At 43.2% G+C, this 25,569-nt stretch overlaps 1 protein-coding gene across 2 annotated transcripts in view; it reads left to right on the plus strand.

The window, feature by feature from the left end:
* The window catches only part of Slco3a1 (solute carrier organic anion transporter family member 3A1), a 297,128-nt gene that overhangs the window by 45,161 nt on the left and 226,398 nt on the right, over positions 1-25,569 (plus strand). For both annotated transcript variants that reach the window (XM_076851396.2, XM_076851395.2), the window contains exon 2: positions 19,109-19,574. In XM_076851396.2, coding sequence (XP_076707511.1) covers positions 19,109-19,574 — 466 coding nt within the window. The remainder of the gene's footprint in view (positions 1-19,108; positions 19,575-25,569) is intronic.

Here is a 25,569-nt window from a genome sequence, read left to right on the forward strand (position 1 = left end):
TGGGAAAACCAGATGAAGTTGAGCATGAAAAGACATTTTTGCTTTAGATGCAGTTTTTTGATTCAAAATTTCATGATATGCAGGAAGCTCATGCTCATCGTTTGCTTCTGTTTTTCTTAGTTTGTGTGAAGGTGTCTCTTGGTACATCTTATTCTTAAGCATGAAGTTAGAGGGAGGTGGTATGACTCTATTAACATTATAGGGCTCTGGCATTCCCAGGGGATGTACCTGGCCACCACCTTTAGACACCAAATCCCCTATATAAAACCAGAGCCATAACTCCATGTCAACAGGACACATTGCAATATGCTGCCAGCTCATTGGTCCAGGTTAGGCAGTGGCCACTTCCCTGCTGAGGTTAAGAATGCCTTGTCCTGAGTATCCAACAAGAGAAATAATGCCTTCATTCTAGAAGCAGAATATCCTGGTCTTTCCAGATTGTGCATTTTCTTACGTGCTAAAATTTCTAACACCATCTTAGACCTGCTCATCTGTGCAATTTTCCCAAACAGCGTGTCTCTCTTGGCTTCCTGCTTTTATTGTACACAGAACATCTCATTTCTGTAATTGTTCTCCTTATCAGGCCTGGTTCCATTATTCCTTGGTCTCTAGAGCCACTGGAATTGCTTCTGGAGGACAAAGAGACCGTATTCACTTCCCCTTTTTCAATTGATTTGGAAGAGTTCAACTAAAGGAATTTGACACTTAGATGTACAGGACACTAACGTCATGCTCAGAGGATTGGGTCTTCTCCTTCCCTTTACTATGAGACCCCAGAACATGAATTCTTAATGGAGGTGAAACAACCCTATGGAGGGTGCGTGCGTGTGTGTGGAAATTGCTTCTTGTGGGTAGGGGAGATGGTAACTGTTACTGCTCCAGGGAATAAGTTAGGCTGCAGAGCTCATGGCTCACAAATATTTAGAGTCAGACTGGTAGAGAAATAGGTTTTATTCAAAGCTAGCTTTGAAGTCATATAGAAGAAACTTTCTGTTTCAAAACTGCATCTTCAGAGGTTCTGAGGGCCAGGAAAGCTTTTAAAATAGAAATGGCAAAATGGGACAAAAGGCAGAGAAGATAAATATGCAGATTTAGTTAGGCCTTGTTAGATGGGCCTGGCAATCTCCATGCTCAGCTTCCTTGGAGTCTCCCCAGTTGGGGGTGGGGGGCAGCTCTCCAGCCTTTCAGCATGAGAAAGTTGTCCTTAATTTCAGTGGGGCTGTTCATTTCAGTCTCTTGCAGAGGAGGCAAAATCTTGTTCTTTTTATGTAGATAACATAGGTGTGCATACAACATATAAACAGACAAACAATATGTCTGGAGTTTTAACAGTTCCTGGGAGGCAATTAGGAAGAAATGTGTAAAAAGACTGTTAGGGGTGGATAAAGAAAAAAAAAAAAAGATTAAAAGTTACTGCTATGAATTTTATTTGTGATACCTTATAGTATCCATTTACAAGACAGCGCCTGAAAGGAAATTCTCTGTTCTGTCCTTGGGATGAAGAAGCAGACAAGCGCAACCCGTGAAGAAGGAGAAGGCTCCTGGGTTCCCTGCTGAAGAGCTATTTCCAGCTGTGTAGGGACAGCCACCCATGAGGCTTCATAACATGGGGGTCTCCCAAGGAGGTTTCACAATTCTAACTCTTAGGTTTTCAGATGTACCCCAGAGTCTTCTGGAACACTGGACATGGCTTGAGTGGTTCCTAAATAACCAGGCCAACTCTAAGTCTGTAACGTCTGGTCACAACAAGGTGAGAGCATAGCTTTGAAGAGAAGAAGCTGGCTCAGGGCCAGAGAGTGGGACTGCTCTGCAGGCTTTTTTCTGACCAGCCCTCCCTTCACTGGCAGGAACTGGCCAACTGTGTGGTACCCGCTGTGTCCCCATCCATGCCCCTGCTTGTCCCACCTCTGTGTATCTGCTTGATAGGTTCTCTGCACTGAGAATGCCCTTCTTTGACCTTAACCCATCAATGCTTTTATTAGTGTACAGAATCTGGCTCCAACAGTTCCTCCTCCAGGAATGTTTTCGTGGACCTCCCTCAACATTTCCCTATTTTCTTATGGCTTTTACTACATTCTGCCTTATATTTTGACCATTTGTATACTTGATCCCCTTCCCACTTTATTGAGGTATAATTTACATACCATCAGAGCTCATTCTGAGTATACTAATCAATCATTTCAACAGATTTGTAAACTTTGGCAACCATCATCACATTCAGTTTTAAAACATTTCCATGACTCCATGAAGTGTGCTTGTGCTGGTTGGCCGTTCTTGCCCCACTTGCAGGAAACCTGCTTTCTTTTTGGCTTTGCCTTTTCTGGACATGCTGTATGTGTGGAATTATACAATGTAGAGTCTTTTTCATCTGGCTTCTTTCACTTAGTATTATCTTTTTGTGGTTAACCCATGTCATATCCTAGCATGTGTTAATAAGTTTAATTTCATCACTAAATATTACTTCTTAGTGTTGGACTTTAGTGAATATTGGATTTATTAGATTAGCTTTATGGATGTATCAGTTTGTTTCTGCCATGACTGTTGATGAACATTTGGGTTGTGTCCAGTTTGGGCCTGTGATGCATAATGACATTCTTCCCAATCTTTGCATAGATACATGCTTTCTTTTCTCTTGGACAGACACCTAGGAGTGGAATTGTTGGGTCCTGTGTACATATATGTTTTAACTTTTTAAGAAATTGCTCAACTGCTTTCCAAGTGACTATAAGTATTTTCTCCTTTACATTCCCATAAGCTGAATGTTTCGTGTTGTCTTTATTATTATTATTTTTTAAATATTCCAGTGGATAGATAGTGGTATCTCATTGTGATTTTTATTTGAATTTCCCTACGACTAGTGATGCCAAACATCTTTTCAAATGCTTACTAGGCATGTGCTTGTGCTCTTTGGTGAAATGTCTATTCAAATTATTTGCCTAGTTTAAGAATTGAGCTGTCTGTCATTTTATTGTTGAGTTGTAAGATTGATAGTGTTTTCCAAGTCATCTCTGTCATTACTGGTTTTCTGTGTAGTTGTTTTTATCATTTGTTTTTTAAGGGACCTAGTGATTGAACCCAGGAGCACTTTACCACTTAGCCATATTCCCAGACCATTTTATTTTATTTTTTGTTTTGAGATAGGGTCTTGCTAAGTTGCTTAGGGCCTCGCTATGTTGTTCAGTTTGGCCTCAAACTTTGGGATTCACTATGCCCAGCTTGTTTTTGTATTATTCTTAAGTGGAATATGAACCTTTCCAGCTGTTAGGGTTGAATCATTTTGTTTCTTTTTTTGTCAATCTTTCCTTTAAAGTATTTTGGGCTCTGTTATTAGGGTGATGTGGTTGATTTTACATCTGCCATTTTTGTGGTTTGTTTTCTGTCTCATTCTTTTTTGTTCCTCTATTCCTTCTTTTATTGCCTTTATTGTGTTAAATATTTTAATTTCTTTGTTCCTTATGTTTTGAATTATTTTCTCAGGGACTGCATGTATAATGTATATCTAGTTATCAAGGTCTCCCTTAGATGAGTGGTAACTGAATTCTTGTAGAATACAGAAATTTGTTCCAATCTAGCTCTGTTTCTTGCCCCTCTCTTGTGTTATGATTGTCATATTTAGTATATTTATACATGTTGTGAATGTTGTGCTATTTTTCGGTGCAATCACATGCCTTTAAAATAAGTAAAGAGGAAAATTACATGTGTGTAGCGTTTGTGTTTGCCCACATGGTTAACTTTTATGGTGTTCTTTATTTTTTAATGTAAGTGTGAGTTCCTGTAGGTGTCATTTTCTTTCCACCTGAAGGAATTCCTTTGGTATTCTGTGCAAGGAAGATCTACTAGCAGTGAATTCTCTGTCCTTATTTTCTAGGAATAGCTTTCTTTGTCTTCATTTTCAAACGATAGTTTTGCTGACAACTGTTCTTGGTTGACAGATTTTTCTTTCACTGCTTCAGATATATCATTCTACTGTTTTCTGGCCTAAGTTGTTTTTGATGAAAAGTGGCTGTTAATCTAATGGAGGATCCCTGATATTGACGCGTCTTCTCCCACCCCTTCTCTGCTTTCAGTATTTTCTGTTGCCTTTTAACGGACTGTTTTCTAGCTATGGATCTTTTACTTTTTTTCCAACTTGGGGTTTATTGAACTTCTTGGATCTGTAGATTTATGCTTTTTACTACATTTTGAATCGTTGGGCCATTATTATTATTTTTCTGCCTCCCTCTCTCCCTCCCTTCCTTATGGGTCTCCTCTTTCACATATATTGGTATGCTTGATGGCATCCCAAAGGTCTCTGGAGGTTCTGTTCAGTTTCCTTCTTTGTTCTTCAGATTGGATAATACTGACTTATCACCAAATTCACTGATTCTTTCTCCAAACATCTCATATTTGATGCTGAGCTTCCATAAAGAATCTTTTCTTCATTGTACTTTTCAACTCCAAAATTTCCACTTGGTTCCTTTTTTATCTTTATTAAGATTCTTTATTTGTTATTATCATCATGCTGATATTTGTCTTTAAACATGGATTTCTGTTGTTCTTTGGGCATATTTGTTATAGGTGCTTTGAGACTTTGATGTCCAATGTTGAGGTCTCCTCTGAGATTAATTTCATTTGATTGGATTTTTCTTTCCTGTCTGCTAAGGACCATATTTTTGTTTGTTTGTTGCACATCTTTTAATTTTCTGTTGAAAACTGGACATTTAAGATCATATCCTCGGGCACTTTTGAATTTGGCTTTCAAATCCCTGAAGGTTAGTTGTTGTTGTGATTTGTTTAATTACTTGCCTGGACTAAATCTGGGGAATCTTTAGTGTATGGCTACTTGTATCTTGGTTCAGATTTTTGTTTTTATTCATGTTTTAAATTATTTACTTTTAAGCTCGACTTTACAGGGTTTGCCTCTGGGTGCATGTAGTCAGTGGTTGGTCAGAGTTTGTATTCAAATGCCTTGACCACTAGGATTGAATTCAGTGTCAAGGCAGCTAGTACTTTCTTCTGGGCCCTTTTGCCTGTCTTCTGTCTGTGCACACAGACTTATTGTCAACCAAGAATGAAAGTCCCCCCTTCTCTAGCATTTGAGCATGATCTTCTGGTCAACCAGAGATGTAGAGACCCTTATGGCTAATCTTTCTCTTAAATTTCTGTCTAGTCTGTCAGTCTGTTGGTTGCCCTGGCCAGGACCACAACTTCTGGGGAGATGAGGAAGATTTCCTTCTTTGTTGCTATCAATCTTGGTATGATATCGCTCAGTGTGTAGTTGTTCATGTTCTATTACAATCAAAGTGAATTCCCTTGGGTGCTGGTTTGCATGACCAGTCCTGTGGGGTAGAACTACCATGCCAGCCTTCAACCCGGGTGGGGTGCTGGAGAGAAGGCAAGAACCAGATTCCCACTAGTTCTTACCCCAGTTGTTCAGAGGTTGTTCATGAATAAATGCTCAGTTAGTTGTATGCTTTTAGTTTATTTCCTGAGCCTTGAAATGGTTATTTTTAATAATTTGGTCCAGTTTTATCATTATTCTTTGATGAAAATATTTTCCAAGCTTCTCAAATTGCTATTTCAGCCACATAATCTTTTCCTACCTTCTAGAGAGGAAAAATTGTATACCAGTTAAAAGTATGGACTCTGGCTCCAGATTGCCTGGGCTTGAGGCCTGGTCCTGTCCTTTGCCACCTACAAGACCTGGGCAAATTACTACACCTTGAGCCTTGGAGCCTCTGTTTCCTCATCTGTAGACTGGAATAACAATAGGACCTACCTAAGGAGAGTGCAATGGGTTAATGCATGTTGAGTGATAACAACAGTGTCCGTTACTGGAAATGCTATCTTCTTAACTTTTTTCATTGGTTCATTGAGGGCAGAGACTGTCTTCCTGGGCACCTAGTCATTGGTCTGATGCTTTGCACATAATCAGCTTATCTGACCTTCCCATCACTTTTACTAAGTGACACTTGACATTCAGAGGACATGCGGGCAGTTCTCAGAGTAACTGCAGGTGTGAGGAGGAAAAACAGTAGGGGAGCCCAGGAACAGATGGCCTGGTGCCGTGTTGAGGCTAAAGGTTGGTTGCTGAGTTTTTCTTCCCTCAGGAACTGTCACAAGGCTTAGTGCTTGCTCACAGGCATTGTTGAATTTGAGACCAGCTTGCTTGCATTTCCAAGCAGTTAATTAGCATAGTCACCGCCACCATTTTAGAAGTTCCCTGACATCCTGCACATCTAGGAGCAAACAGAACAACTTGGCTGAGATGCTGACTTAGGTACTTATGCAAAGGGGAGGGACCACTGGGTCATGGTGGAAGGGCAAGGGATTTACTATGGGCATTCACTAGGTCAGACTATTTCTCACACAAGCAGAGCCATAACTTGGAGTGAGACATTGGTGGCTTTTCCTTCAGTGGACACAGCTGGGTTGAATGGAGTGTTCAGAACAAAGGCACCCCAGAGGGGTGCCTTCGTTCTGAATGGTGTATGTCCTGCACTGCTGTATGCAGCCACCTGGCTTAGCCATCATGTGTCCAGCTCTATACTCTGGAGCAGGGTCCCAGACATGACAAGACAATACTTGTCCTCAAGGGGCTCTCAGCCTCCATGAGGGACAAGAGATGTGTTAAAATAGTGACCACTCTGGGGGCGTGGTGGTCAGTATTGTACCATGGGGAAAATATGAAGGCAGAGAAGCCTTCTGGGAGGAGGAGGAAGGATGTGAGCAGCCTATTGCTGGGTAAATCGGGATTTCCAAACTAAATGGGAATGGGCTGGGGGAAGATCCAGGCCAGTGTAGCAAAGTACAAATATTATTTGGTGTTGAAGGGAGGCCAGAGAGGCAGAGTATGGCAGGATCACAGCAGATCTGTCACCTCAGATAACAGACTTTTCCAATTGGCAGAGCGTATCACTGGAGAGTTTTAAGTGGGGGAATAACTCATGAGGATTGAGTGGGGAGTGGATGGGATGAGATGAGACAGGAAAGTGGACACACTGGGAAGACCAGATACTATCTGGATGGGAACCTTGGCTGACTGCCTGAGTTCTGGGGCCTGGGTCTGTGCAGAGGTTGGTGAGGTGCTAATGTTCATGGAAGAAGGGTGAGAAGAGCAGAGGTCTGTGCTGGGACCAGGAGAGTTGGGTGCCATTACCACCTCGAGGTAGAGGGCCTGTCGTCATCTGCTGCAGGTGTTTGGGGCACAGAGGTGCAATGTGGCCAGACAGCGAGAAAGATTGGGTGTCAAAAGCATGTAGGAGACAGAAAAATATCAGGATGTACTGCTGGATGTCACCTTGGAGAATTCCAGCCATAGAGAACAAGAGAAGAGGAGGAGGAGAGGGTATAGACGGGAGGTAGGGAAAGAATCCGGGACAGCTAAGTTGTACCTGTCATAACAGAGAGTGGTCAGCTATGCTGGAGATCACGTAGAAATCTGGTATGATGAGGACAGGAAAATAACAATCAAAGAAGTTGGAGGTCATTGGGATTCTTTATCAACAGCAGTTTCCTGTGGCCACAGCACGGCAGTGATAGGAATGAGGAATGCCAACCCTGCATGGGATTGGCAGATAGAAAACAGGGAGCTGTGCCCGGCAAATGGGGACTTTCTTGACAATGCTTGTTAGAAGGAAAGGAGGAGGATGGCAATAACGAAAAAGGGGATTTCTGATTTGAAGTTGTTTTTACTTGGGTGAGAGTGGGGCGTGTGTATGGATAGGGTAGGAATGGAGCCAGGGGAGGTGGGCAGGAGTGAAGAGGAAGAAACTAGGGCACAGCATTGATGGAGAAAGTTTTTTTAGAGATGGGAGGGGATAGTGTAGGTAGAGAGATCTGTGTTGATCCAGAGAGGGGGCTGCTCTTACCTGGGTGGTGGTAAGGTGGGCACCCCTCTGCATATACCTTCTTTTATGGTTTGGATCTGTAATGTCCCCATGGATGCTCATTTGTTTAAAGCATGGTTCCAGTGCAGCAAGGTTCAGAGGTCTAGCTTTTGGGCAATGAGAGCGGCAATCTCATCAGTGGATTAATCCATTTCATGGGTTAATAATTTGAATGGACTACTGATGGTAACTGTAGACAGGCGGGGTGTGGCTGGAGGAAGGAGGTACTTGGGGCATGCCTTCTGGGATTATATCTTGACCCTGGCTCCTGTCTCTCTCTGCTTCCTGCCTGCCATGGCTGAGCAGCTTTCCTTTACCATATTCTGCTGTTATGTTCTGCCTCACCTGAGGTCCAGAGCAGTGGAGGTAGCTGGCACGCCCTCTGTTAACCCTTCCTCTGAAGAGGATTCTCCACATCTAGCTCCAGCAGGAGGAGACACTCTAGTCACATCATGCACTGATATTAACCTCTCCACTTCTGTGTTCAGTTATAAGCACATGTTTGGGTTCTTGTTTTGGTACCTTTTGGTACAGCATTTTTAACACCTTGAACTTGTAACCTGCATCCAAGAAATAGTAAACTGACTCATGAAGGAGTGGAACCAAGTAGCAACGTGTCTACTTTTCTTCTAACATTGGGGGCATAAAGCTGGACTGGGTGTCAGGAGACCTCCCCGTCATTGACAGGAGTGTGATCCTGGGTATGTGACTTCACTCCTGTGGGTTTTGGGTTCCTTCCAGCTGACTGTGGAAAAGAGGCTGGATCAGCAACACCCACTTTTGCAGTGCTGTCTATTTGGTCCTGCCATCAAGCACTATGTCTCAGGTGAAGCTGAGGGTATTTTGGCCTGAAATACACTCAAATAGTGGGAAGGATTGACAGACGTGATGAGAGCAGTTAGCTGGTGTGGACAGGTGGACAAGGTGAGCTCTTGATGTGTGTGGTTATTTCTTTCACAGCATTGACACAAAATTAGACATCCTTATTCTTCTAGAAGGTTTTTAATGCTGCACATAAGCAGGTGCTGTTTGTTCTGACCTGTGTTTATCTTATACCAGGATGCACAAGCTTTACTAACTGTCTTATTTTCTTATCAGCTTATTTATGGGGTTCATTTCCAAAAGAGAATATAATTATGTGGAAGTAGATTATCTTGGTATTTAGGATTTAACCTGTCTGATAAAGCTTGGTATGACCTGTTTGCCAAGTTGCTCTTGAAGAATTTTAATACAGTGATTTTGTACCCAAGCCTGGTGGAAGCAGTTTGTAAACAACTTGCTTCTGTGGAATTACAAGTAGAATTTGAGTTCAAGAAGAAGAAGAAATGAGGGGCTGGGGTTGTGGCTCAGAGGTAGAGCGCTCACCTAGCATGCGCAAGGCCCTGGGTTCGATCCTCAACACCACATAAAACTAAATAAACAAAATAAAGGTATTGTGTCTAACCAAAAAATAAATATAAAGAAGAAGAAGAAATGAAATGCATATGCTTAGCCCTGACATCTCAAACTATTACTCTAGTAGGGCCATATGAGATTCCTAGTAAGCAAAGCAAAAAGAAAAATAAAACTAGAAATAAGAATTAGTTCCTATGAGAGGCAGAGCTTTTTTTAGCACTTGATTAAAAACATTTCTAAGATCAGTCTTGAAAATACACACGTATACACACACACACACACACACACACACACGTTTTCAAGGAATGCCTACTTTTTCTAAAAAAAAAAAAAATTCTAAAAAATGTTCCAAGTTCAAGGGAATTTCTGAAAATGTTACATAATTATACTTTTGATGGATAATAGACAATGAACATTACCATTTGGAAAACTGTCATAAATTTTGTGGTAAAGAAAGCTATTTATCTTTGTTTAACCCAGAGCTATAAAAATTACATGTGCCCTCATTTATTCCTACATAATGTTTTAAATAACAACTAACTTTTCCTTTTTTTAATAGCAAGTTTGGTTGTAAATTGCTTGGGGCCTGTCTGCTTGCCTGATTGTTCCCTTAGCCTTCCCACTTGGATGCAGGCTGTCTCACTGAAGCAGGGGCACAGTGTTTGATCACTCGGGGGCTCTGGGGTCCCTGGGGTCTTCATGGCCTTCAGTGAGGTGGTCAGTTATATTCTCCCTGCTCAGGTTCCTCATGGGTGTGACTGGGATGGTAATATTAAGCACCTTGTTGAATCATAGTGTAGAATACACCTGCTAGTGTGTGTAAAGCACTCAGTACTGTACTTGGCTTAAATAATTAATATATGTTCGATGTAACTATAACTAATGGTGCCCCCATTCCAGAGTCTCCCCCATGCGGCTTTCCTTCCCCATTGCTGGGTACTTACTGTGCTATTTCTTGGGATACTGACTGTAAGTTTCTCTTTATTATGGTGTAGAGAAACTTTATTCACCCTTTATGATCATTGCCTATTTCTACCGTGGCATCTCCATTACACAGGGCCAACACGGGGATAGAATATTAACAAACTTTGCATCTTTAGCCTCTGGATCAGAGTCAGGCACACAGCATAGGTACTCACTGTGGGGTTTTTCAATTCATCTGACAGTAAGCCAGGGCCCTAGAGCATATTCCGAAGGCTGATTCAGTGAAAACAATTCTGCCCAGGGTGTATATGTGTATGCATAGATTTTGTTAGTGTGTTATACTAAAATCTTTCTTAAAACCATGTCTGGTCCTCTATACTTTTTAGTTGACTGATGAGGAAATCATTTAATCCCTTTTGTTCTTGGATTTCTCTAATAAAAGAAATCTGGCACCATGTAAATTGTGAATTGGAACAGTGTCTCAGTTGTTTTGTGAAAGGTGCTAAACACAAACTATTAATAAGAGTCGGCCTGATGCCAGGATATCTGTTAATGACTTTAAAGCTCAGGTACCAAGTGGGAGAACATTCTATTAGTTGACTCTACCCAGTAGGGATGGGGAGCCTTTGTTTTTCCATGATAGAGCAAAGTGCTTCAGAGAAAAATCAATGAGAGATTTTTAAGCTTGAAGCAATTACATGGAGTGATTTTTAAAGAAGAAAATTATAAAATGTTACAATTAGAATAAATTGGAACATGAAAATTCACTGGATACAAGGAATAATTTGGGGAAAAAAAAACAACCAACCAAATCTGCCAATGTTGTACTTTAAGGCCATTTAGGGAAGACAAGCAGGAGAGGAGAGATGAGAGAAACTAGGGGCTGTAGGGAGGGAAATGGTCTGAAGATGCAAGTAATGAAGTAGAGGAAAGTACAGGTCACAGCAGAAATGGAGTCCCTGAGACCATGGAGGCCTTTCCAAAGACAGGCAGGCCGAGGCTGTCACTCTCATTCAAGGTGATTAGAGAAAATGATAGTGCTCCTAAAAAAGCCAGATACAGAGGGTGATACAGAAGTGGCCCACGGGAGAGCAGGTAGCTCAGGATTCTGCTGCAATGAAGGGAAAAGCCATGTGCAGCTGTGTGCACACCTGCTGTCCCAGCGACTACCATGAAGAGCGTTTCTCCACTGGAACTTCATGACAAGATGTAAGGCTGGAATTGTCACCCCCATGTTATAGACTGGAAGGGGAGCGGCAGGCTAAGTGCCGTGCCTAGTGTTACCCAGTTACAGTAAGGTTCTCAAATTGCACATGTTTCATTGCTAACCTCCCTATGAGAAGACATGTCCTTGGAACATCAGATAAGAAATGGAACTTGTTTTGAAATTACTTCCATGGGATTAAAAAACAAAAAGAAACTTATACCAAAACTGCCAAGAATGAATTTGCCATGTTAGCAACAGGAGTGCTTTATAAACTTGTTATCAGTGATGCTTTTGACATATGCTGGAGGCCAGAATCAATGTTTAAGGGATCCTCCACATAATTCTTATTCTGCTTTAAAAAATAAATAAATAAAGCTTTAAGACCACACCCATTTATTCCAATTTTTTTGGGCCTAATATGGGCCAAGTCATCCCAGAAATAAAGCAGCTTTGACTGTCTTTCTTTCCTGATGGACTTGGGAAGCAGGAGGGAGGCTCTGTGCCACCCCAGCAAGTATAAGAGGCTGCACCTGCTGTCCTCTGTGACCTGCTTCTGCAAACCTGGGATCCTGCAATTCACAAGTGAATGTGCTTTGTGTACAGTTCCCCTGGGGCATTAAATCACTCGCTCCAAGGAGCTACTCTTTAGATGAAAAACAGAAACATACAGTGGGCTTCACTCAGCTGATGAAATTGCTGTTGCTGCTTCATCATAGGGAAATGATTTCTGGGCTTATGGAGTTAAGCCCTTTCCCCCTCTATTTTAATATCAAAAGATATATCCTTGGCATGTCAGACCACAAACTCAAGTTATCTTGCAGATTGCTTTTGTAAGATTAAAACACCACCACCACCACGAATTGGCATTAAGTTTGTACCTAGAATGACTCTGTGTGTGTCTTTTGGTAACAAGAGTGCTTCATAAACTTGTTAACAGTGGTTTGTGTTTTTATTACCAAAGGAATAATGTGATTCCCTGTGGTGGATTGATGGAGAACTATTAGAACAGAGGTTTAACATTCTGCTTAGGTCCGTAGGTCACCATGTCTGGCCCACTGCCTGATTTTTATAAATAAAGTTTTATTGAAACACTGCCATCTGTGTTGTCTATAAGTGCTGCTTTTTATGCTATAATGGTGGAGTTGAATAGTGATCATATGGCCTGGAAGTCTGAAATATGTACTGTCTGGCCCTTTACAGAAAGTGTGCCAAACTCTGTCCAGGAAACTCTGGGAGGAGGAACTACAGGTCTTTTGTAAGACTTCCATGAGCTTGACTTCTCTTGGGTTGTTGTTAGCATTTGCTCCCTGACAAGGGGCCCTTCTTTAGCCCATGCCTCCTGTCAGCTGCCAGGTCTATAAAATTTGAGTTTAGAGACATCTCACACGGGTGGTCTTCTCGATGTTGTACCAACAATAACATGCTAAAGCTTCATTTCTTATCGGGACTTCATTATAGCTGCCTCAGCAGTCTCTCCTTACTCCATGCTGTGTTACCATGGGGAGGCAGTTTCTGCTCAAGAACTTCCCTTGGCTCCCCATTGACCTCCAAATCAAGAGCCAACTCAAGTCTTGAGGACTGTTTTATCTCAGACTATGCATAGTGCTCTGAAGCCACGTAGTATTCCTGCCTTTCACAGGTGGACTCAATTCTCCCTCTACCGTGCCTCCTCAGTGCTACTGATTCTTTGCTTCTGGAAGGTTGTAATAATTCCTTCCTTGCCAAATTTATTAAAACCTGGTTTATCTCTGTTGTATCCCGGGTCTGTTTTTCCTCCACATACAGCCAGACATATGTTCTCATTCCCTTGAGCCCTTTGGCACTCTGACCCTGTTGTAGGCTGTGTCACTGGATTTTTTTTCCTTCTGCTCTCCTCAGATTATCTCATAATCACAGGTTTCTTGCTCCACCCACAGAGCAGCACTTAGGTGTGTGGAAATGAATTTGAAGCTGTAGAACTCACAAAGACCAAGCCCACCAATGACGAGACTAGCTCTTTAATGTGTACCTACTGTGTGCCAGCTGCTCTGATGCATGACCTCATTAGCGTTCACAGTGATCTCTCGGGCACTGTGCTCTTTTGACAGGATGAAGATGGAAAGGAAGTAGAGTCACGTTAGGGAACAGGCAGGCAGGGCTTTCATTGGGAAAGGAAACACAGCTCCCACAGGAAGATGTCAGGCTAGCTCCTTTAAGGAAAGGGAGCTCATTTGACTGGTTTCTTGCAGGGGTGGAATATTAATTGGCTTTAGGAGTTACTCAGGCATTATTCCCTGTGAGAAAGATAAGTCAGTGATCAAGAGACCACATACAGGGTTCAGTGACTCGAACCATGCAGAGCTGATGCTAGTTGAGAGTAGCACACACCAAGCCTCTTGGGATCTGCTGTCAGGCCATGAGCTAAGTCCCAGAAGTGTTGGTTCTTGTGTCAGTCAACAGGAGTACTTACTGTTGTATCCAGGGCAGAGGTGTGGAAACAGACTCAGAAGGATTGATTTGACCAAGTGTCCTCAAAGCCAGGTTGGAACTCCAGGCTTCCCTGCTATAAAACTCCACCAATAAGAGTACATGGCAGTGTTGTGGACATCCTTGCATCCACAACCCTCTGCGGTGTGCACACACATGTACGTGTGCATGCATACTCCTCCACCTGCCTAGGTACTAGAGTCACCTGGGAATATTGAAAATATGGATGCCCAAGCCCACTTCTCATACATTCCATCAGTCTTAGTGAAGTTTGGAGCAGGCACTGTTTTCTTAAAATTCCCCAGGTGACTCCAGCCCAGACCTCAGCTCCACCACCCAAGCCATTGTAAGAATGTGGGCACATCTCTTGGGAGGCAATTTGGAGCTGCCACCACTGACCTTAAGAATCTCTTGTCAAATGAGTGTTTTGTAACTTTGCTCCTTTTAAAGATGAGGAATGGTTCCTATGCACTTGCCCATGGCTTCCAGGCACCTCCTGCACTACAGTACATATTTCAACATGGTCCAAAGTCCTTCTTTTGGAGCTAAGCACTCCTTCTTGTAGTTGGTCTGAGCATGATGCACAAGCCCTCAAAGGTGAGCCATCCAATGCGTTCCACAGGTGGGAACTGTCTCCGTGAACTGCAAATGAGGAGGAAGTACTTCCCATTCATGTCAAATCAAACCCTTTCATCTTCTAAATGGGGCCAGGATGGTTGAGGGAAGGAAAGCCAGTCAAACACCTTCTCAGTCTTACCCAGGCCTGATGAACCAAAAACTCTGGAGGGTGCTATATGTGGAGCCACTGTAATCCCAGTGGCTCAAGAGACCAAGGCAGGAGGATGACAAGTTTGAAGACAGCCTCAGCAACTTAGTGAGGCCCTAACCAACTTACTAACTAACCCTGTCTCAGAAAGAAAAGGTGGGGGGTACTGGGAATGTGGGTCAGTGGTTAAGCATCCCTGATTTCAATACCTGATACTAAAAGCCAAAACAAAACTCTGGAGGTGGAGCCCCAGCACTCTGGGAGTGACTTTGTTGCCATTAAAAGTGGAGAATCATAACCCTACATTGATATTGAGTCTGTTTCTGGATGATCAGGGTAATTCAGCCCCAACAGGGCATCAGACACTGGGGGCTCTGTAAAACCTCATGCTAGGGCTGGAGGTATAGCCCAGTGGTAGTGTGCTTGCCTAGCATGTGCAAAGCCCTGTCTTCAATCCCGAATACCACTAAACATATCCCCCCTGCCAAAAAAAACCCCCAAAACCCTTTATTCTTCTTATTCTTCCAGGTATTATCTCAAGGCTGGGGAATCTGATTTTAACAAGTGCTCCAGCAGATTGTAAAATGCAATAATATTTTTTTGAATAAGATAATAGAAATCGGATAAATATTGCATTCTTTTTAATAATAACTTCATTTCTACTTGGCCCTGGGTCAGGGCATTTCCTCTTTCCTTCTCCCCCTGGAGTTGCTGCCCCTTCATCTCCAATTATCAAGATGTTTTCCATTAGTCCTGTTACCCATTAAGTAAAGACAGTCATTCCCTTTAGAATGCAGCTTCTTCATTGCCGGATTGTTCACTGCCACATAAAAGCCACAAGTGGCTTTTATGGCCTCATGCATACTTAATTAGTCCATCTTCTCAAAATTGTGTTTTAAATGAGCGAAGACATTAGCCTCTGATCTAATTGATCTACAAAGCATCACTTCAGAATGTTTGCATAACTTAACTGTGATGGACAGGCATTGCTGAGTCCTGTAAGGGGCCATAGGTCAAGGAGAGAAAGACTCAGCCACTTCCTGTCACTCCTGGAGGTGCTCTGCAAAGAGCAGTTTTGGACCAGGACAGAGAACTGCAGGCGTTATCTGTCTCCAGCGGGATTATTTTGTGTTTTGCCCACAGCTGTCTCTGTCCCCACCACTCTTATCTGTCATCATCAAAGAGCATACCTGCATGATATTTTATGATGGAGCGCACCTGCTGAAATGGAGCAGTTGTCACATGTCAAATATGCTGTCTAGGGTGCATGTCCTCATGCCTCATGGCAGAAATGAAATATAATTGGAGCTTCAGTCTTTCCACCCACTTTGTTGCCCTTCACTCCCATGGTGGAGGTCGATGGACACATCCACAGGTTTGGATCTTAAATGTCCCCAGAGGCCCACACATTAGAGACTTGGTTGCCAGTCCATGGCACTATCGGGGGTTGGTGGAAATTTTAGGAAGTGGGGCCTAGTGGGAGGAAGGGGGATCATTGGGGTTGTTCCCTTGAAGGGAAACTGGAACCCTGTCCTGCCTCCCATCTCCCCCTTCCTGGCCATCCTGAGGTGTCCAGCTTTCTCCACCACACAATGTCCACCATAATATCCTGTCTGGCAACAGGGCCAAGCAACCATGGACTGAATTCCATAAAGTTTCCCTTTTGTTGTTTGTCTCAGGTCTGTTATCATAGGGCAGAAAACTAACACACCATCAGACTACTCAAAGTGGCTCTGTCACACTTGGGTGGCTCTGCCTAGATTCATCCTGGCCTCACTTCTGCATCTAGGCTGTTCTGGGTGCCTCTCAAGACAGCACAAAAGCCTTGATAGAATCCCCTGAGGCCCCTACCAGGCCTTTGGACTGCCTGCCTTTTTGGTCCTACACTGCTTTCCGTGTTATCTACCTATGAGAATTTATTCCATCGTGTGTGTTTGTGTTATGTTGGAAAGAAAAAAATGAATAAATGAAGCCTGTGTTGGGTGTATTTGAGAGCCATTTTGATGAGGTCAGAAGCAGCTACACTTCTTTTTTCAACAACTGCAAATACTTGGCATTTGAAAAATAACTATCTAATCATATAACTAGGGCTGAATGAGTTGGAGCTGGCTTGGCCTTGGCTTGGTTAGAAAGCACAGTGGAAATAGAAATCTCAATTGGAACCCTGGCGACAGAGGATGTACATAGATGTTAGACCTCTTTAGTGCCGGCCCACTATCAGTGCTGACAGTGAGACCCCCACAATGTGTCATTTTGTTAGCCATGTTAGAATCAGCTGGTGAGCTTTAACAACACCCCAGGATCCCAGGCTGCTCCCTGGACCAACTGAAACAGAAACGCCTCCAGAGACCATATACCTGAAGTTGTCAATGCTCCCCAGCTGCTTTCAATCTTCAGGTGGGGCTGGAAACCATTGGGCTAAAGGATCCAGTTTAAATGTGCATGGTTGAAAAGAAGGCAAAGAGGAACTGGCTCTTTACACTGGTCTTTTTAAAATAAGGGTAAATAGAGACATACTGACCTTCACAGGTGCACAAATGGCATGGGTGTATGTGTATGGACATTGCAGGGAGGTTGGGTATGCATGGATGTTTACAGATGTGTCCCTGTTTGTACATTGGGAGGGAAGCTAGCTCCTTGTGACTCTTTTTCCTGCCTTGCTTTAGCAGCACACACCTAATTGGTCAGCCAACCCAGCCCTGTCTGCCTATAACATACAACTCTGCACCTAAAATGCTTCTCACATCTTTTTCTGTTTATTTCCATTGGTGCTGTGTTTGTGGGGGTCTTTTCTTTTCCCTTCCCCCATTAACAGCTCAGCTCTTTTCTTTATTGACATTCATTTCTTCATTCTTCCAGCATCCATTGGCCATACTGGGTGAGACCCTTATGCTCTTTAAAAATCTTGGATGCTCCCTGGTGCTCACAGTTAAATGAGCATAACGGTGATAATGGTAATAGTTAATGCTCACCTCACATTTACACATATGCATGGCTTATTCTTGGCACTAGCCCTGGGAGGTTACATTGTTATATCCTGTTTTACAGATGGGAAAGCTAAAGTCCAGAGTGACTTGTCCAAAATCACCCAGAGTCAGGAGGTCCAGTCAGAGCCCTGACTTGGCCTGCTGACTTTGCTGTCTCTCTATATGCTCCTGCAACCAATGAACCAACAGAGTTTGCATACATTATTTCTAATTGTCACACCTGTCTTGCCAGGTGGATGCCATGATTACTATTTTATAGAATCGGGGCTGGGGGAGATTAAGTAATGTGACTGAGGCCACAGAGCTTATTAAGGAAACAGCAGAGGTTCACCAGGTTTTTCTCCCTCCATGATGTGCATTCTTTCTAGCACATGGCTCAGGATAGCTTGAGTTCCTCATAGCAGTTGTTCTCAACCCCCCTTCCAGTGATTCTCCATTCTGAACTTCTGCTGCTGGCTTTGGCTCATGCCCTTTCTTTTGCCTAAAGTGCTCTTCCCTGCCCATGAGGGCCTTGATCAGAGGCCATCTCCCACAGCAGGGATGCTTGAATTTGCTGTAATACCCCTTCATGGAACTTGCAAAGGAGAGGGATGCTTGCTCATCTTCCTTGTCCCTTAAGAAACTCCATAAAAAAGGCTTCTCTGCTTGGTCCCCCAGTGTGAGGTTTGCTTCAGGAATGGAGCCTCCAGTCAATTTGGGCACACATATATCTTCCTGTTAGGTGGCCTTTCAAAGCCAGGTGCCTCTTTCTCATTTTCCCCATCCTTTGTGTCTAGGGCATTGCCAGGCAAACAGCAAATGTTCAGTAAATATTTGTTAAATGTAGAGCAGACAAGAATACAAAGGTGGGAAAACCATAAAAATACTGCATCTGAAGGTCCTTGGTAGGGCTGTAGTGTTTAGAATAGTCAGGAGTGTGTTTACCTGATGGCCTTTAGAGAAATGTACATCATGTGGAAATTCCCAGAAGAAAGCAGAACTAATAATTATCCTGAGATAATCTAGCTTGTCTATTTGCCATTTAGGTTTTTGTTTATTTTGCTTAGGCTTTGCAAAGACCTCCTGAAAGAGCCTGTACTTCTATTGTCTCCCAGCATGAAATGTATAGCATGCATTTGCATAGGTTACATGCATAAGGAATCTCTTGTCAAGTGAGTGTTTTGTAACTTTGCTCCTTTTAAATATGCATACTGTGGACTTTAGGGCTTCTTTCGAACTTCATGGGCTCTAAGTGGTGGAAGCACCTGGGATAGGGAAATTAGAGAACCTCTCAAGGTGCAAACAGGCGCCCAGAAGACGGCCTTGCAATTATGAAAGTGAATTTTTAACTATTAATTTGGGGTTATCATACTCAGTAAATATTTTTCCTGGTTCTTTGGGTTTCCATCTGCCTTTTTGCAATGCCAGGTGGGTGGGAGGGTCCAGGAAGAGCAGAGTGGATGCCCCCTCGGTGACTGTTTGGATGGGCTTTGAAATGTCCTTTCACCTCTCCCAGGTGAGCGTCCTGACCACCCTGGAGCGCAGGTTCAACCTGCAGAGCGCAGACGTGGGTGTGATCGCCAGCAGCTTCGAGATTGGAAACCTGGCGCTCATCCTCTTCGTGAGCTACTTCGGGGCACGCGGACACCGCCCTCGCCTCATCGGCTGCGGTGGTATCGTCATGGCGCTGGGCGCACTGCTCTCGGCACTGCCAGAGTTCCTGACCCACCAGTACAAGTACGAGGCTGGCGAAATCCGCTGGGGCGCTGAGGGCCGTGACGTCTGCGCTGCCAACGGCTCAGGTGGTGACGAGGGGCCCGACCCTGACCTCATCTGCCGCAACAGGACGGCCACCAACATGATGTACTTGCTGCTCATTGGGGCCCAGGTGCTCCTGGGCATCGGTGCTACCCCCGTGCAGCCCCTGGGGGTCTCCTACATCGACGACCACGTGCGGAGGAAGGACTCCTCGCTTTACATAGGTAGGAGCTGCCCCTGCTGGGTGTGTGCACTCGCAACCACAGTGTGTTGACCTTTGGGACAAAAGTCGGCCAGGTACTTTGGTATTGCTGGGGCATTGATTCTCAGTCTTGTCTGCACATCTGCAGGGTTTGAAAAATACTTATTCTGGGGTTGCCCCTTCTCTCCCCAAAATTCTACAGTGTAGTTAGTTGATCTAAGATGTAACCTGGGGTGGAGCATTTTTTTTTAAAGCTTCCCAGGTGATTCTCATGTGCATAATTTAGCTCCACTGCGTTGGAACCCTAACAGACTTCACATGGGAAGACATGACCAGGGAAAGTTTTGGTATTTTATCTTTGTGTGTGTCTATGTTGTGGGGGTGGGGAGCCGCAGAGAGCTGTTTACTCTTAGTCACCAATTAAAACAATCTCTTGGGCAGTGTTCTTTTTTAGCTCAAAAGGAGGGTTCATTGCTGGCATTTGGTATAATTCAAAGTTGGTGATTTCTGATAAATGTTTTCAACAATGTGGATATGGGCAGGAACTGGATATTTAGGAAGAAATAAAGGATTTGCATATTTAAAAAAATTATTTTGCACTGTTCTAGTTTCTGAAGTACTTCAGAAGAAGTACCTGTAGGTTTAGGGTTAACAGTGACATTGCAAGTTGCTTGTGTGGCAATATTTGGAAGGTTGAAGGCTGCCCTGCTGAGCAACTCCATCTTCTTATTTACCAAGTGTAATTTTGCCTTCTTTAAGCCATTGGATTGTTCTGACCCGTCCCTAGTCACTGAGTCCTAAGCTTTGAAACAACCGTCTGGGAAAGCTTTGTGCCTCCCATATGCAGTGTGCCTTGAGGTGTAAAGTTAATTATAATATGTAGGTTTGAGTTAAAATAGAATTTGAACCAAATTTAACATAAAGCTTGATGTCTGCAAGTTTTCACCTGACACTGCCCAAGGTTTCTGAGATAAAGTGGCTTGGAAAGGGTACATACCAGAGTGCTGATCTTCCTCTGTGGGTTCTGTCCCAGCTGTGGAGTGGAGGGCTTTGATGAACAACTGTGTTGCAAATAGATGTTTCTGCTCCCTGTGAAGGGGATGTTCTGGATGGGAAAGGTAGAGAGTATGTGTCTCCTCATCCACAGAAGGAGTGCTGGTGGCCTAGATGTAACTCAGGATTGCTCAGCAAAGATGGCTATTCCCTCATATGGTTAGGAGGGGCATGGTGGGGGTGGGGACTGAGGTAATCATTTAGCTTTTGCTGCTGCTAGAACTTCAGTGGAAGGTACATCATATGAATCCATTGCAGATCAGGACCTAGACTACAGCATGTAGCAAAAAAAGGTCTCCTGAGCTCCAGTCAGACAACTGGTCTCTGAGTTGACTGCTGTTATCTTAGGACCCCAGTGGAGTTGTTTTCTGGTAGCAGTAATAGCAATCAGTTAAACCAGGGAAAGTTTTCGTATTTTATCTTTGTGTGGGGTGGGGGAGGGAGCTGTTTACTCTTAGTCACCAATTAAAACAATCACCTGGGCAGTGTTCTGCCCAGTGCAATCTCCAGTGCAGGGAAGGAAATAGGAAGTGAAAAGTTGAGTTCTTATCTCTGATGATGGAACCAAGGAGAAAAATCTCTCTTTAATTGCCCCTGAATTCATACTGGTGCTAATTCACCTCTGCTTGAGGCTTGCAGCCGCAATCTCTGAACCCTTTTCTAGAAGGATACTCTGAGAAGTTACGCTCTGATATCTCCTCCACTGCATGGGTTGGCTTTTATGTGCAAAACTTCAGGATGAGGAAGAGTTTTGACTTTGGATGTGGGAGGTGAAGGTGTGAACAGTAGGGCTTACCATTCTTGAGAAGGGGCCTTCTTCAGGTCTGAGGTGTGGTTTACGGGATTTGCAGTGAGTCTTTGGTAGGAAGAGGATTTAAATTGAATTTCTGCTCAGGCTTCTGTTTTTCTCTATGATAATTAAATCGAGTTGGTTGAGTGTCTATTTGCATGGTGCGTGGACATCTTAGTGGCTCTTGTGTCTCTGATTAGATTCCAAAATGTGTCAGTGTACAGCTGTGGAGATGGCTGCTCTGAGTCTCTCTGAAATGATTTCATGCATCTGCTTATCAGGAACAGCAGAGAGTAAGCTTTTTGCACAGACTGGCCTCAGTAGGTGGCTTTTATTCCATGCATGGGTCAAATTCTCCAGGAACAATTTAAGAAGACCATAACATATGCAGAGAATAACTGGTTCGTTCATTTACTGTATGAGTCATAAAATAGTTTTTATGATCATGAGAATGTTTCAGCATTTATCTCCTCTAATTGGGTGCTTGTTCCTGAAGCCACTTTGCTTCAGGAAGGATTCATGGGATATATAGCCTAAGAGATGAGGGATATCTGAAGGAATGACCTGGGACCATAGGTATAAATGTGAGCTCACTGGAGTATAATTATATGTGTGTGTCTCCTGGTTCTCGCTCCTACAAAGCTTGTCTGGAGAGAGGCCTGTGAATCATTTGGTCACATGCCTAAAGGGTGACACTGGATTAGTGATCTAAAGGATTTAAATATTGCTCATGTAAAACAAAGGCTTGTTTACCAGCAGTCTTTTTTTGAGTGTGCTGGGGGAAAGAATGATCAGCATGCCCTGCCCAGGCTGCAGTTCACTGGTGATGAGACCTGCCTCCAGGTTGGCCACATAGTAGGTCACCAGATGGGTACAGTCTGTACATTTGTGGCTAGGTCAGAGGCAAAGCCTTAACACTTAAGGAAAAGTGAAGTTATCTATCTTGAGTGAGGCTGAAAAGTCTTACTGAAACGACTATTTGCTTTGGCCTCTTGTGGCCTCTTGTGGCTATTGCCAACCTCCTGAATTCCTGGATGGGCCATTCACAGGGACCTTCTCTGGCTGCCACCATTCTGCAGTCAGTTCTTTCTAGTGTCAGGAAGGAGTCAGAGGAGCTTATTATCAGGGGACAAAACTGGATGAATGGGGACTCAACTCTGCTGGCAGGCTTTTCAGTACAGCACCATTGCGGAGCTCAACCTCACAGGGCGGCCAGATAATGACTCGTGGGTGGCACGTGGCACTCTTTGTTCCTAGAGGAACTGAATGGGCAGGGTGTTGGTGGAACCCATTTGGTCCCCGCTGAGGTCCAAGAATTGATCCTTTGGGAGTCTAGTCATGTCTCTAGCTAGCTCCATGTTGTGACCTTCCTTTAGTGCAGTTTTCTTAGCTGCCCTTTGTTTTTCCAAATTTAAAATACAGCAAGTCGTATTTGATTTTCTGAGGGGTGGGGGAATGATGTAATGGGCTACTTTACTATGTTCTTTCACTAGATTTCTACATTAGTTGGTTGCCTTTTTGTTTGTTTTTGAAGAGGAGGAAAAAGGTCAAAGAATTGTAAAGATTTTTAATGTAAAAAAGTCATACAAGTTCACTGTTGGCAACTTTACAAACACAGAAAAAGAGAATAGTTAATTCTAGTTTTGTGGTGTATGACATTCTAATCTCATTTTCTGCATTGGTTGCTTTTTTACAAGAAACTGTTTATAATAAATAGTATTTTGTAATTTCATTTATTTTAATATTTCATGAACATTTCATCATTTTACTAAATATTCCAGGACATTATTGGTGCATGCTAGTATTCCTTTGTGAATATATGCCATACCATTTATTGCTCTGTTAGAAATCAGTTTTCAAAACTTTTGCTGCTCAATATGAAGCATACAGGTAAACTGTGATACTTACAGGTGAAGAAACTTGTCCAAGATCATTTATCTGGATGGGGCTGGGCTCTGGGTCTGAGAGTGCTGCTTATTTCAGGTGCATCTGAGGTCTGCTCACAAGGCAGGGGTTTGTATGGGAGTCAGGGGTGGTTCAGAGTCAGGTGCAGGTTGGGGTGTTTCACAAGACACCCTGAAGCCTTCAGGAAATAAAATTTCTGGGAGCCAGGAAGGGTAGGAAGACAGTACTCTGCCTCAAATTCAAGCCAATAGGTGCTGTTTGCATGAAGAGTTGGGGGAAAGATGGGGAGATTGGAGGGACATCATATAGTATGGCCTAGGTCCAGTCAATGTTCTCTAAGGAGATCACACCCCTGTTTCCTAGTGCTTTGAGTAGAGATGGGTGCCCATCAAAGCTAAGACTTCTGGGACAGGTGAGCTAATTTATTTCATCTTCTGCTTCAGCAGTTTGGACACTACAGTCTCATGTGGCCATTCATTCCATTTCCAAATTGCAATACCATTTGGAAATTTTCCTTAGGTTGTGTTAAAATGTGCCTTCTTATAACTTTTCCTACCCTCAGTCTGCCTTCTGGACCTACCATGAAAACTACTGATCCTTCTATATTTCAGTGACCTTGCTGAGCACCAACCTTACATGGGTAGGGAGAGGTTGCCTAAAATTTAGCTCTTATGTGCCAAGATCTTGTTTCTTATTTAATGGGTTTCTGCCACACCTTTGCTGAGATGCCAAGGCCAGGAGACAAAACCAGATGCATCTTAGTTTGTGAGGGTGAGTCTAACAAAATACAGTACACTGGGCAGCTTAAACAACAGAAATATATTTTCTTATGGTTTTGGAGGCTGGAAGTTCAAGATCAAGGTGGCAACAGTGTTGATTTCTCATAACTCTTTCTCTGCAGCTTGCAGAAGGCCACTCTGTTGCTGCCTTTTGGTGTTTGTCCCTCTGGGGGCCTCTTTTCCTCTTCTTACAAAGATACCAGTCAGGTTGGATCAGGGTCCACCCACGTAATCTGATTTAACCTTACTGACCTCTTCAAAGACTCTATCTCAAATAAATGTTTTTTTTTCTTGTTTTTTTTTAAATGATGGTGTGTCTTTTTTTAAAAAGAGAGAGAGAGAGAGAGAGAGAGAGAGAGAGAGAGAGAGAGAGAGAGAATTTTTTTAATGTTTATTTTTTAGTTTTCGGCAGACACAACATCTTTGTTTGTATGTGGTGCTGAGAACCGAATCCGGGCCACACACATGCCCCGCGAGCGCGCTACCGCTTGAGCCACATCCCCAGCCCTCAAACAAATGTTTAAAGATGTATTTTATTTAAAAACTTTTTCAAATTTGAAATAATCTTACAATCACAAGCTGTTGCATGATACAGAAAAGTCCCCTGTACTTTTCATCCAGTTTCCCCCAATTTTAACATCATGCATAGTTATAGTACAATATGGAAACCAGGAAATTGGGCTGGGGATATAGCTCAGACATAGAGCACTTGCCTATCATGCTTAAGGCCCTGGGTTTGAACCTCAGCGTCACAAAACAAAAAAAAAAAAAAGAACAACCATCTGTGACTGTGCACACACATACCCGCCCCCAAAGGAAGTTAACATTGGTACTCTCCATAGAGTTCATTGAGCTATCACAAGTTTTATATGCACTCATTTGTGTGTATCTTGGCCTAAAGAATGCTTTGCAGTTTTTCCCATGCAGATGATGTAGTTTTAAACACAGAGTAGGACTGAGATGAGACCAGATAATTTTGAGTTGTGCAGGTGTTTGGCAGACACACACACACATCCACTGCACCATCAGGGACAGAAGGATGGCTGGCAGAATTTCCTGAGAATGGCTATTGCAGAGAGAAGGGGAGCTGGCTAGAGAAAAGTGGTACCTTGAGAGGGTTTCTCGAGGTGGGCATCCTGCAATTGTAGGGAGAATGGGGCCCACAATGTGCCTGACTGTACAGAATAATTTCTCCAAGCCGGGTAGCACATATATTAGACATGAATGGGTCATGTTTTCTTTATCACTTATATTGAAACCCAGAGCAGCCCTCTGTGTTATAGTTAATGGTGCAAAGAAAATTATTCTCAGATTTCATCTGCCAAGTGTTTGTTTAGTACAAAGGTCATAAGAATACCAGCCAGCAACCAAAAAGAACCGAATTTCTTTTCCGTGCCCTGGGAGCAAAGAGTTATTTTGCTTCTGATGAGTTTTTATTTTAACTTGACATTGGGTAAAATGTGTTTTAACTCTCCAAAGAGTGTGGGTCG

This window comes from Callospermophilus lateralis, chromosome 3, assembly GCF_048772815.1.
Source record: "Callospermophilus lateralis isolate mCalLat2 chromosome 3, mCalLat2.hap1, whole genome shotgun sequence".
NCBI classification, from domain to species: Eukaryota; Metazoa; Chordata; class Mammalia; order Rodentia; family Sciuridae; genus Callospermophilus; species Callospermophilus lateralis.